Source organism: Callithrix jacchus, chromosome 12, assembly GCF_049354715.1.
Source record: "Callithrix jacchus isolate 240 chromosome 12, calJac240_pri, whole genome shotgun sequence".
In the NCBI taxonomy this organism is placed as follows: Eukaryota; Metazoa; Chordata; class Mammalia; order Primates; family Cebidae; genus Callithrix; species Callithrix jacchus.
This window is the reverse complement of record NC_133513.1, coordinates 68,207,291-68,219,922: the sequence shown is the minus strand read 5'-3', so window position 1 is coordinate 68,219,922 and position 12,632 is coordinate 68,207,291. Positions and strand designations below refer to the sequence as shown.

Here is a 12,632-nt window from a genome sequence, read left to right as displayed (position 1 = left end):
TATCATTCAGGGTTGTCTTAAAAAGAAGAAAATTCTGACATACAACATGGATGAATCTTGAAGACATTATGCTAAGTGAAATAACCAGTCACAAAAGGACAAACACTATATGATTTCACTTACAAGAGGTACCCAGAGTAGTGAAATCCATAGAGATGGAATGTAGAATGGTGGTTGCTAAGAGGACAGAGTGAGGAATTAGTGTTCAATGGATATAGAATTTCAGCTTAAGAAGATGAAAAACTTCTGGAGATGGAGGGTAGTGATGGTTGTACAATGTGAATGTACTTAATGCCTCTGAATGTATACTCAAGAATGCTTTACTACAAAAAAAATTAGGCATGATAGATGACATTTTTTGACAATAGAAGTTTTAATTTAGCAAGTTTATTTCTGATATTTTGTCAATAAAAATCTGCAAATTATTTAATTCTCACAAATATTTTTCTGAAGGGTCCTTGTTCATTTAATAAATATTTATTGAATACTTAAAATGTGCCAAGTTCAATGCTAGGTGATGGGCATTCAATGGCAAACAAGATCCAGCATTACATTCTGATGCAGGCAGAATGAAAAAAGAGTAGGCCAAGGAATAAATCAAATACCAGCATTTTCAAGTTGGAATGTAACTTTTTCTATGAAAGAAACAGAAGAGAAAACTGAGGACCTGTGTTAGATAGGTGAATTGGGGAAGGCTTTTCTGGGAAGGTAACAGTTATCTAGTCATAAAAGAATCTACCCAAGCAAAGAATGCAGGAAAACATTCCAAGCAGAGTGAGCATGTGCAAAGGGAGGGCTGAAGGAAAACTAGTATAGCCGGTGCACAGCAAGCAAGCAGGAAGGCTGGAAATAGAGGCAGTGATGAGCTCACCTGGGGGCTCTGTGAGCCTTGGAAGAGGGGTGGATTTAATTCTAAGTGTAATAGCAAAGTTGATAAAAAGTGGAATGATAGGGTCTGATTTATATTAATTTCCCAGGGTCAAAGGCTGTCTTCTGGACCAAACTCTAGTCAGGTTCCTCTGAGTCTTTTTCTCAACTAGGCCTCAACCTTGGCCTCTAAAGACCTGAACAAACACTAGCATTGTTTCTAGCAGCTCAAAGTTGCATCCCTAAGACATCTTCTTAAAGTGCCTGCCTGAGAAAACTCAAGGCCGACAAAAGAATTTGTTTGTTCCAGCCAAGACCTGAAAACAGGGCCTTTGTCTTTCAGTCTCCGTGGTAAGGTAGAAGACTAATTTTGGTAAGTACCAGCTAGCATGCCCAGATGGGTTTTACATGGACCAATCCCCACTTCCCACTATCTGGAACTTTTCACTTAGCTAACTCGGAGCCTGACTCAACCTCTCCCAATTTCCTCATTCTCCCTTTAAAATGCCCAGTCGCCTCTACACAAATCAAAGTCGAGTGCAATTCATGTGCAACTCGTCTTATTAACTATTAACTATCGTGCAGCTTTGCTTATTTTTCACAGAATGGATCTCCTTCTTCTGGTTATCTACACCAGAGATTTGAGGGTTTTATCTATAGTGTGAGTACATGGAGGACATCATTATACTCATTCCATTTTTTTCTTTTCATTATAGTTCCCTTTGTGGTACTTCCCAAATACCTAGAATTTCTTCTGATGAACTTCATATCCTGGCACTGCTGTGGTGATAAAAAGTGAATTTATGTTCAGTAACAACTGTATTTCCTATGTTAGTAATCCTAATTTTTTTCAAGATTTTTTTCCCCAAATCAGTAAAATCTCGAAACATCGAGTATATTAAAAGAGAGAGAGAGAGAAAGAGAGAGAGAGAGAGAGAGAGAGAGAGAGAGAGAGAGAGAGAGAGAGAGAGAAAGCATGCACGTGCACAAGCCAAAGAGAGATAAGAAAACAGTGATGTCAGCTGGGCACGGTGGCTCATGCCTGTAATCCCAGCTACTCAGGAAGCTGAGGCAGGAGAACTGCTTGAGTCCTGGAGACAAAGGCTGCAGTGAGCCAGCGTGAGACTCACCTCCAAAAAAAAAAAAAAAAAAAAAAGACAGTGACGTCTGATAGGAATTTTAATTGTTCTAGGTGTTGTTTCATAAACCTCCTTTCTTACTAAATCTTTAATAAAATCTCTGTATTATAAAGAAAAATATGCATACATTTAGTAAACATGCAATGTATGCATGCACTTCAGTAAATAACAGCATACTCCATAGAATACTACTCCTTTGGAGAATGCCTGTTAGCTTTTACCATATAGTCATTAAAGACCAAAGATAACTCTCTATATCCAATGTTTTTGGTTAATGTTTATATAGGGAAATTTACATTTCTGTCTCTAAATTTCAACATAACATTTTAAACAAAACAATGCATGAATAAACATTGGAGTTACATTCTGAATTGCTATGTCAGACTCACACTTAAGACTTTTCAAAAGTTCACAATTTATCAACAAATCTTTACTGCTGCCAGAACTAAGAGAGGCACAAGTGGCCATTCTCTGCTATTATTCACTTATTCTTAACAAGTTTCTATAGTGTCTTTTATAATTAGCTTTTATTTTTGCCTGTTGTTCACACAATCCCAAAAAAGTTGAAGTATTACATAAAAAACTGTGAAGAAACAATCAAAGTAGGCTGGGCGCGGTGGCTCACACCTATAATCCCAGAACTTTGGGAGGCTGAGGTAGGTGGATCACTTGAGGTGGGAAGTTCGTGATCAGCCTGGCCACCATGGTGAAACCCCATCCCTACTAAAAATGCAAAAGTTAGCTGGGTATGGTGGCATACGCCTGTAATGCCAGCTACCTGGGAGGCTGAGGCAGGAGAATCACTTGAACCCAGGAGGAGAGGCTACAGTGGGCCAAGATCCTGCCACTGTACTCCAGCCTGAGCGACAGAACAAGACTCTGTCTCAAAAAAACCTTTTTTTTTTAAATCAAAGTAATTGAGAACAGCAACTACAATGGAAGAGCAAATATGACTACACATGAACTGCATACTAACATTCATATTAGTTGTTTGCTTATCAGGGTTCAATATGTTAAGCATTATCCCAACATAATAATTTGTCCCTGATAAATCAGTCTTCTGAAACTGTATTTTACAGAGTAGATGGGTGTTTTAAATTGGTAACACAGTATATTTCCCACTTAAAATGGGAAGTAGACTCCCTGTGAGCATTTTAGGGCAGAATATGTTATTCTCAAGAAAAGGTTATTGACAATAAGTGGAATTGCCTGCATTTGCCAGGTACTGTTCCAGGTGTTAAAGCTACAACAATCAACAAAATGGGGGAGGAGAATGTATAAATACATAAACATACATTTATATATTTAACTATTTTTCCTTTTTTTATACAGGAAGAAAAATAGATAGAAAAATGTATAATTATATCAGGCCCATGAAGCTAAGTAAAGCATGGTGAAGGATTAAGGTGAGGAGAGAGTGCTATTTCAGATGGCCAAAGGAGAAGGCCTATCTCCAAAATAACACTTGAGTGAAGACCTGAAAGGAAGAAGTGAGCCACAAGAAAAACAGAAGGAAGAGTATTTCAGGCAGAGGACAATACATATAAAGGCTAAGGTGAGCACATGCTAGGTGTGTTTGACAAATAAGGAGGCCAGTGTGACTGGAGTACAGTGAGGGAGGGAGAGTGATTTGAGATGTCCAAAATAAGTAACGGGCAAACAGTCTATACCAATCCTGGTAGGGCACAGTAAGTCATGGTAAGGACACTGGATTTTGAGTGAGATGTGCAGCAAATGGTAGGTTCTGAGCAGTCATGTGCTATGATCTGACTTTTATCAAAATTAAATGATCCCTCTGGCTGCTGTGTGGAGAACAGTCAACAGAGGCCAAGAGTGAAAATGGAGACACCAACTAAAAGGCTACTGCAACTGACCAGGCAAGAGCTGTTGCAGGCCTAGAATACAGTGGTGGTGCTGGGGTGGTGAGTGGTTCCAATTCCTGATGTATTCTCTAAGTTGTCAGTGCAAAGACAGGATGTGAAAGCAAAGGAAGAATTAAAGACATGTCCAAGCCTTCTGGTCCAAGCAACTAGAAAAATTGAATTGTTATATTAACTGAAATGAGGCTGGCTGTGAGAGAAACAGATACAGGAGGTAAGAATTCAGTTTGGGGCAAGTAAGTTTGAGATTGTTTTTGATATCTAGATGCATCCAGGCAACTGGATATATGAGTCTGGAGTTAAAAGGGGAGATATAAAATTGGGAGTTGTCAGTATATATACAAAATTTAATGAAAGTTAGGTGAAGTCTAAGGACCAAATACTGGGACACAAGCACTCCATTAAGTGACGAGCAAAGAACAAAGGAGAAAGGCAACAAACAAATGGTCACTGAGGTGGAAGAAAAATCAAGAAAGTAGTATTCTAGATGGCTTATAAAAATAGTATTTCAAGGAGAGTGATCCATTGTGTTCGTGGCAAAAGGTCTAGGAAGAGGAACACCAATAACTGACAATCAAATGTGACAACATTAGATCACCGTTGACCTTGACGAGAGTAGTTTCTGTAGGACGGGATGAAGGTAACATGAGGTAAGCCACCTGAAATGGTCTAATAGAGAATGACAGAAGAGGAAGTGGAGATGGGAATATAAAAAATTATTATCCATGAAGGATAGCTATGAAATCAAAGGTATTTCAGTATGTTTATAAGTATACAGAAATGTACAAAAGTTGGTGATGTAAGATAGGAGGGGAGGAAACGTGCAGGAGCCTACTGTGAGTAACTGAGAAGATGGGATCTAGTGTACAAGTAGATAGGCCTTAGATGAGGTGAAGGCAGTTCACAAGAAAGGAAACTGCAAACACAGCAAACAGCAAACAGAGGAAGATGTGGGTAGGCTGGCAGATTTCGTGGATGGGGGATATTCAAGTTCTCTTCCAATTACTTCAGTAATATCAATGACATATGAAACAGTCATCAGCTATAAATGAGGAGCAGAGAGAGCATGTTGGTGGTTAGAGAGGAGAACATGTGAAATACTTACCTTGAAGAGAGGTAAAGTAGAAGACTATAGAAACAGAATTGCTTAGTCATACTGAGAACACATTTAAGGTTAGGAATTCTGTATCTGAAGTGACACCAGGAAGTATAACTGTGTTTTTCTCTAGCTTTCTCATCTATTCTTCATGAGTATGAGTGCAAAGGAGCTAAAAGTAGGAGTTAACCAAGGTCAGTTTTTCCAAGGAAAGTATGACAAAAGAAGAGAGATGTTAGGAAAACATAAAACAGTAAATTATGTATTTTCAGCTACATAAGTAAGCTTGTTGGCATCAGAGCACTGAAGGGAAGAACCTGGAAATGCAGGAGATGGCGGAGAGTGGAAAACCTACTACAAAGATTACAGAGCACATGCAATTAATAGTAATGACAAGATCTAGGATATAATCATGGGGTGGATGGCTGAAATGGATAAAAGAACAAGATTACTGGTGCAAGGTCATGAAACTGAAAGGTCTAGGTATTAGATGGGCTAACCATCTGTATTATTAACACATGTATGTTAAGTCTATCAAAAAAAATATCTGAAATGGTAGATACAGAAAAAAAGAGAATGAAGACACTTTTGAGTTTTATTTTTAGGAGTGGCATTGTAATTTATTCTCATTGACCACTAAAAACATTTGAGTAGTCTCCACTTTAGGAAGAGTCATTTCAAAATACAGTAGGATGTTAAACAGTGCTAACAGTATGCACAGGAAGAAACTATGTTATTCACTGCATCTGCGCTGGGCACACTGGAGAGACGGCATGTTTAGAAGACAATCTGTGTGGCAGAATAGGCCAAAATTGTGTGATAACCAAACTATGTGTTTACATTTCTTTCTGGGGCTTTAAAAAATAATTAAGACATTTTTAACTACTTTAAGGTTAATATGTTTACCTGATTTACCTTATCTTATTTAAATAAGATATTTACCTCTATTTCTGATGAGTGACACATAATATGAAAAAAATTATTGATAGCCTCCTCTAAAAACAGTTAAACTATGATATAGCTAACTAACAGATAATGTGGCCATCAAAATAATTATGTAAAGACTCTGTAATAAAGTCTGAAGAAAGTTGAATGTACAGTATAATTACTAAATATCCCCCCAAAGCTAAATATTTAAAAACCTGAAAGTAAAATATCAGCTCAAAATGATAAAAAGTATTTAGTAGTTAAACTATGAGTAACTTTTTTCCTTCTAAGTTCTGTTTCCAAGTTTCTATTATTTTTCTTTTCTTTTTTTTTTTGAGACAGAGTCTCGCTCTTGATGCCTAGGCTGGAATGCAATGGTGCGATCTCAGCCCACTGCAACCTCTGCCTCCTGGGTTCCAGGAATTCTCCTATCCCAGCCTCCTGAGTAGCTGGGATTACAGGCACTTGTCACCATGCCCAGCTAACTTTTTGTATTTTTTTTTTTTTTTTTAGTAGAGACGGAGTTTCACCACATCGGCCAAGCTGGTCTTGAACTCCTGACTTCAGGTGTTCCACCCACCTTGGCTTCCCAAAGAGCTGGGATTACAGGCCTGAGTGACCACACTGGGCCTATTATTTTTCTAACAAAATGATTAATGTGGTTAAATGGTAACAGGATGAAAACCACCCCTGGAAATCAATGCATGCAAAGCACTGTCATACTTCATCTCTATGTGCAGTTTAAGGCACTTTGACAAGCAATATCTTTTTTAAGGTTCAAAACAACTACTTGAAGTAGGCAGGGCAGATATTTTGTTCCACATTTTCAGATGAAGAAACTGATATTCAGAGAATGTAACCGACTTGCCTGTAGCTAGCAAGAGGTATACTGGAAAGAGAGCTCCACTGTATTATATTAGCTTTATAATTCATTGAGAAATAGTTTAAAATACTTTTTCTTTTAAAATAAATAGTGACTACATTTTACTAAACTGCAAGAATTTTGAGTGCAGGGACCATGACCTATTAACCTTTGAATGGATCACATGACATAACAGCTGAAAAATCATTCCTATGATTTAATTATATACAATAGTTAAGTGACCCCTTAGTTATATTTACAAACTATATTATCTGTCATATCACCAAATCTTTAAGTCTTGTTTCTCAAAACATAAATAATCCACTTATTCTGAACAAGTGTTAGGATACATGTTTTATAACTTCAATCATATTTAAAATGTAGTATTAGTGCTTACTTTTAAGAAACAATACATCTTTTGTCAAGCAAATAATCACTCTGAATTTTACCAGTTTTCACAAAATGATCATTTAAAATGATGTGTATTTATACAATTAAGAATAATGCACTAAACAGTTATCAAGGAGCATAAAATAGTTAATTCAGCTAGTAGAGGCACTGGGAAAATCTAGCTAAAGGAATTTTACTAAGCTAAATTCCACAATAAAATGAATAAATGAATCTTATCAGGGAGCATACTAAAAATTACCAAAAATGTTCACTGTCTTCTTTCAGATCAAACAATACTTTATGAAGATATTTCAAGTTGCTTCATTTTTAAACCATGACTAACTACAATGCCAATGCTTCCAAAACCAACAGTGACCTCACTTTTAAAACATTCTTGTCAGAATAGCATTTTCTTTCTAAAACATTACACTCATTCCTTTTAGCCAACCCTAATATTGAGTTCCCAAAAGTTTAATCAGCTACATTTTTTTTCCATCAAATAGGCCAATTGTTACAACATTTTTTTGAGGAGGGGGAATGTTATGAAAAAAATAAATGGCTACTTTAAATGGTAGTCTAAAAACTGCACTCTTGTCTGAAAGAACAGCTATATTTGGTCACATGTCATATTACAAGGGAAAATTTTATCGTTTTACGTGTCCATTTTGGTTAAAAACTAAAAGCTATATTAGAAATCTTTGCATTGACCTAGATCACTTACATACACAAAATTAATCCCCTTATGCATTCTGATTTTTAAATTCCTACCATGGTGCTGCAGTGGTCAGTTAAGGAGGTATCAGGTAAGAGGAGTCCTGGGCTATGAGTTAACCTAGTAGACTCTGGGTTCACACTACAGTGTCAGCAGAATGCTGGTACTAGAAGAATATGATTTGTGAAATGTTGTAAAAGGTTTTATTTTATCTTTTGACCAATTTTAATGTTATAAAATAAGCAAAGGCCATGCAAGTTTGAAGGGGGCAATGTTCATAAGTAAAAGTAGTGTTTGGATTCAGGAATAAACCAAATAGAATGAAAAATTCTCAACAGGAAAATAGACACTCTAAGATAAATATGCCTGTCTGTTAAAAAGAACTTAATGCACAATAACATTCTCAAAAATTCCTCTAGGCTTCAAAAAGAAATATAGATTAAATATTCCTTCCTCCCTCCCCCCCTCTTCCTTCCAAAAAGAAATATAGATTAAATCTTCCCCCTCTCTCCCTCCCTCTCACTTACCTTCCTTCCTCCATTCCTCCCTCCCTCCCTCCCTCCCTCTTATGCTCTGGCTAGAGTGCAGTGCCATGATCACAGCTCACTGTAGCCTCAACCTCCCAGGCTCAGGTGATCCTCCTACCTCGGCCTCCTGGATAGCTGACTACATCTAGGCTACTTTTTGTATTTTTAGTAGAGAAGGGGTTTTACCATGGTGCCCAGGCTGGTCATGAACTCCTGGGCTCAAGCAATTTGCCTGCCTCGGCCTTCCAAAGTGTTGGGATTACAGGTATGAGCCACTGCGCCTGGCCTTAAATATAGTTTCTAACATCATTTAGATGATAGTTTAAATGAAAAAAATGTGGTTACCTTTTATAATCATATGTCAAGTTTCTAAACTGTGAAGTTTTAGCATGAGTTTAAAAAAAAGGCCTAGAAAAGACTGGTCTGGGAACAGTAAAAATAGTAACAATAATGGTAACGGAGCCTACTACAAAATGCTTCCTTTATAAACCACATCCATGCATTATCTTACTGAATCTCATAATTATCCTTTGGAGTTTAGATATTATTATTTCCATTTTCCAGAAGGAAAAATAAAAACTCAGAAAGTAAATTAATCTCTCTTGGGTCATACAAGTAATAAATGAGAGAAATTAAAAATTCAGCATTCACGGCCAAATGAGGTTTTAAACTAAGACATACATTCACTGTTTTTACATGCTGTAAAGGTGCATGAAACCCCAGACATGTCTGAGAAGCTTTCTAAAAAGAAATGGTTGTATACAAACACCTTGCCTTTCATATGAGCAAAGTGAGGGAAAAATGTAACTTTTCTATCATATAGTGTAGTTGGAAAGAGACACTACTGGTCCTGTCATTTTTAAAATAGGAGTTATGCTACTTAAAAAATTTAAAAACTATTGAACTAGGTAATTATCCTAAGGTCTCTTTCTGCTCTAAAACCTGGAAATAGAATTGTTTATCTAATCATCAAAAAGAATTAATTCCACCACCTTATGATTTAATTAAAGTACCTTCCAGCAAATCCTTGCTAGAATATTAATGTAGAGAAGTTTTAAAGATGGTCTTAGATCCAAGAAAAGAAAATTAAAGATCTCTTGCCTCCTTTTAAATGATATTTATATTGGAAAGACATTTTCTATGACTGTTTCTCAGAATGTGGACTGGGACTGATTTATGGGTCATGAAATCAACTTAATGATTTACAAACAGCATTTTTTTAAAAAACCTGAAATCAACAGAATAAGAAAATGTCTAATAATTATATTGTAAATAGTAAGGGTTAAGAACTACTTCCTAAAATCTATCTGCTTACATAACTGTGCACTCAGTCATGATGTAAAATGTATTCTTGAGCAGGAGCATCAATCAAAATAGATTGAAAGACACTATGCTAGCGTGCCAAAGTATATTTTGCATGTAATATATCTCACATGAAAAGAGCAATTAAATTTTGATTACTAGCATTTCTAGGATCTATACCTAAAATATTTTGCTTTTTATAATTACATTAAAATTACTGACATGCTGAAGAGCCAACTCTACCAGACACACAAAGAAATTCTAGGAATGCAGCTTGATCAACAGTGTTCCAAAGAAACATAAACATAAAACTATTTGTGAAGAAACAAATACAGTGTTTAAATAAAGTATCTGAAGGAAACCAGGACTCCTTGGAGAAATGGTGATTCCAAGTCTTGGCAGAAAAATACAAGGTGAAAGAGGACCATCTTAGGTCAGAAAGCAAAAAAGCTATTAAAGATTAGGTTGTGTCAAAAGGATGTAGAAGTCAGCTTAACGGTTTCCAACTGATCAAAGATGAACAACTTGGCCATCAAAGAGAATAGCAGATTGAAACACAAATATTATAAAAATTCAAGGCTGGGCATGGCGGCTCATGCCTGTAATCCAAGCACTTTGGGAAGCTGAGGCAAGCAGATTGCTTGAGCCCATGAGGTTGAGATCAGCCTGAACAATATGGTGAAACCCTATCTCTAAAAGAAAAATTTAAAAATTAGCCACCATGCATGGCTGGTGGCATGTGCCTGTAGTCCCAGCTACTCAGGAGGCTAAGGTGCAGTAAGATGAGAGTGCCACTGCACTCCAGTCAGGATCACAGAGCCAGATCTGTCTTTAAAAAAAAAATTCAAGAGTTCAAATAAAGTACTGATCACCTCCATGACTGCTAGGGTTTCAACTTGATATTCTAAAATCTAGTAAAGAGAAGAATCAAGTATTTTTTTCTTCCTTTTCCTCCACCAATCTTATTGTAGTTGCATCCAGAGAATTTACAGGACACATTCTTTGCAAGAATTCCAGTTTAGAAGAAAAATGCAGGACAGATACAAAGTCACCAAATTATAATCCATAATGATATAATAAATGATTACCTTGACTGTTAAAAACCATTAGATAAAAGACTGAGAGGGAACTTTATACTGGATGGGTTAGGCTGGCAACACCTAAACCCACTGATCGATTTTAACATTACTGAAAGTGGGACAAAGCCTCCTACTAGAAGCCGGTTGGAAGTACATCTAAAAATATGAGTATTATTCCCCTAAAAGAGAACTGAATCTAATCAGTCCTCTAGATCTAACTATGAGGTTACAAAAAAATACAAGGGCCAGAAAAAAATGTAAAAAAAGACCACAAAGATGCCATCAGCTAAATTCAAAATATGGAAAATTCTACAAGACCTAGTCTCTTCAATAAATAATGACAAGAAAAAGAGAAGACAAGAAATTGTGGTAGATTAAAAGAAACTTAAAAGACTCACTTCATGTGATATTTTGGATCATCTTTGGATTTTGATTTGAACAAATCAAAAGAAGATATTTTCAGAATTGGGCAATATGAATATAGACTGGATATTAAGGACTTATTTTTTTATTTAGTTAAGTATAATAATGATAATGTGGTTTTGTTCAAAAGAGATAAAATATTTTCTATAAGAATAAAGCATGACATACACACAGAAATTTAATTAGTAGACTAATATGTAAAGAAATACTTTGACATACATATAGCTCCTTTCCAACAAAATTTCATTTTTTTTTTTGGTAGATACAAGCTGAGCATCCCTACTCTGAAAATCTGAAATGCTTCAAAACCTGAAACTTTCGAATGCCTGTATGACAACTACAAGTGGAAAATTCCACACCTGACTTCACGTGATGGTTGAAGTCAAAACTCAGTCAAAACTGTTTTATCCACATTATTTAAAATATCATAGAAAATTACCTTTAGGCTATATGTATAAGTTATATATATAAAATTAATTTAATGTTCAGTCCTGGGTGCCATCCCTAAGATATCTAATTATATATATGCATATATTCCAAAAGCTGAAAAAGTCCAAATCTAAAACACTTCCGGTCTGAAGGCTTTCAGATAAGGGACAGTCAATCTGTGTTAGAATTCCAAATCACTAAAAACACTCTCACCTAACTTCCTACCTTTAAAGGTGGGTATTAAGGATACCTCAGTCGAATAAATGTCAAACAACTAAGTTTTGTTTTTGTATCAGGATGTTTTTCCATTTATAAAGTAAAGGTACACTTCACATACAATAGTTTAAAATATCACAAATGCATTTTTATGTCACCATAATTATAGTATTAAAAACTTACAAAACAGCAGAGTTGAGGAGCAAGCACGTTTCATGATCCTCTTCTTGAAGCACTGAACTTATTTTCTTTCCTGTAGCTTTACTTATAGATGTCTTGAGTTTCTTAGCTAGCTTTTTTGGTGTATTGGTTATAGAAGATTCTTCTGTACAGCAACTATATACTTCCACCTTTATCTGAAAGTCTGGCCCTGCTTCATTACTAAAAACAAGGGCATTCATAACATTAGAAATTTAATTTGGTGGAAAATAAAAGTATAACATTCTTTTATGTTTATGTAACATTTAAAAATCATCATTTGACATCAGGGAAATGCAAATTAAAACCACTATGAGATATTACCTCACACCCATTAGGATGGCTATTATCAAAAAGGCAAGAGGTAACTGTTGACAAGGGTATGGAGAAAAGGGAACCCTAGTATACTGCTGGTACAGCCATTATGGAAAGCAGTATAGAGGTTCTTAAAGAAATTAAAAATAGAACTACTATATGATCCAGCAATCCTTCTTCTGAGTTTATACTCGAAGGAGATAAAGTCATTATCTTGCGAAGCTATATCTTCACTACCCTGTTCATTGAAGCATTATTCACAATAGCCAA

The 12,632-nt window shown here is 35.9% G+C and overlaps 1 protein-coding gene and 1 long non-coding RNA gene across 8 annotated transcripts in view; one reads left to right on the top strand and one right to left on the bottom strand.

The window, feature by feature from the left end:
* The window catches only part of RTKN2 (rhotekin 2), a 180,681-nt gene that overhangs the window by 30,257 nt on the left and 137,792 nt on the right, over positions 1 to 12,632 (bottom strand). For all 7 annotated transcript variants that reach the window (XM_035268284.3, XM_078345859.1, XM_078345857.1 and 4 more), the window contains one exon: positions 12,033 to 12,230. In XM_035268284.3, coding sequence (XP_035124175.1) covers positions 12,033 to 12,230 — 198 coding nt within the window. The remainder of the gene's footprint in view (positions 1 to 12,032; positions 12,231 to 12,632) is intronic.
* LOC118146330 (uncharacterized) lies at positions 810 to 12,039 on the top strand. The gene is made up of 3 exons (XR_004732028.3): positions 810 to 1,240; positions 3,339 to 3,561; positions 11,467 to 12,039. It is a non-coding gene; the product is annotated as an uncharacterized LOC118146330 (long non-coding RNA).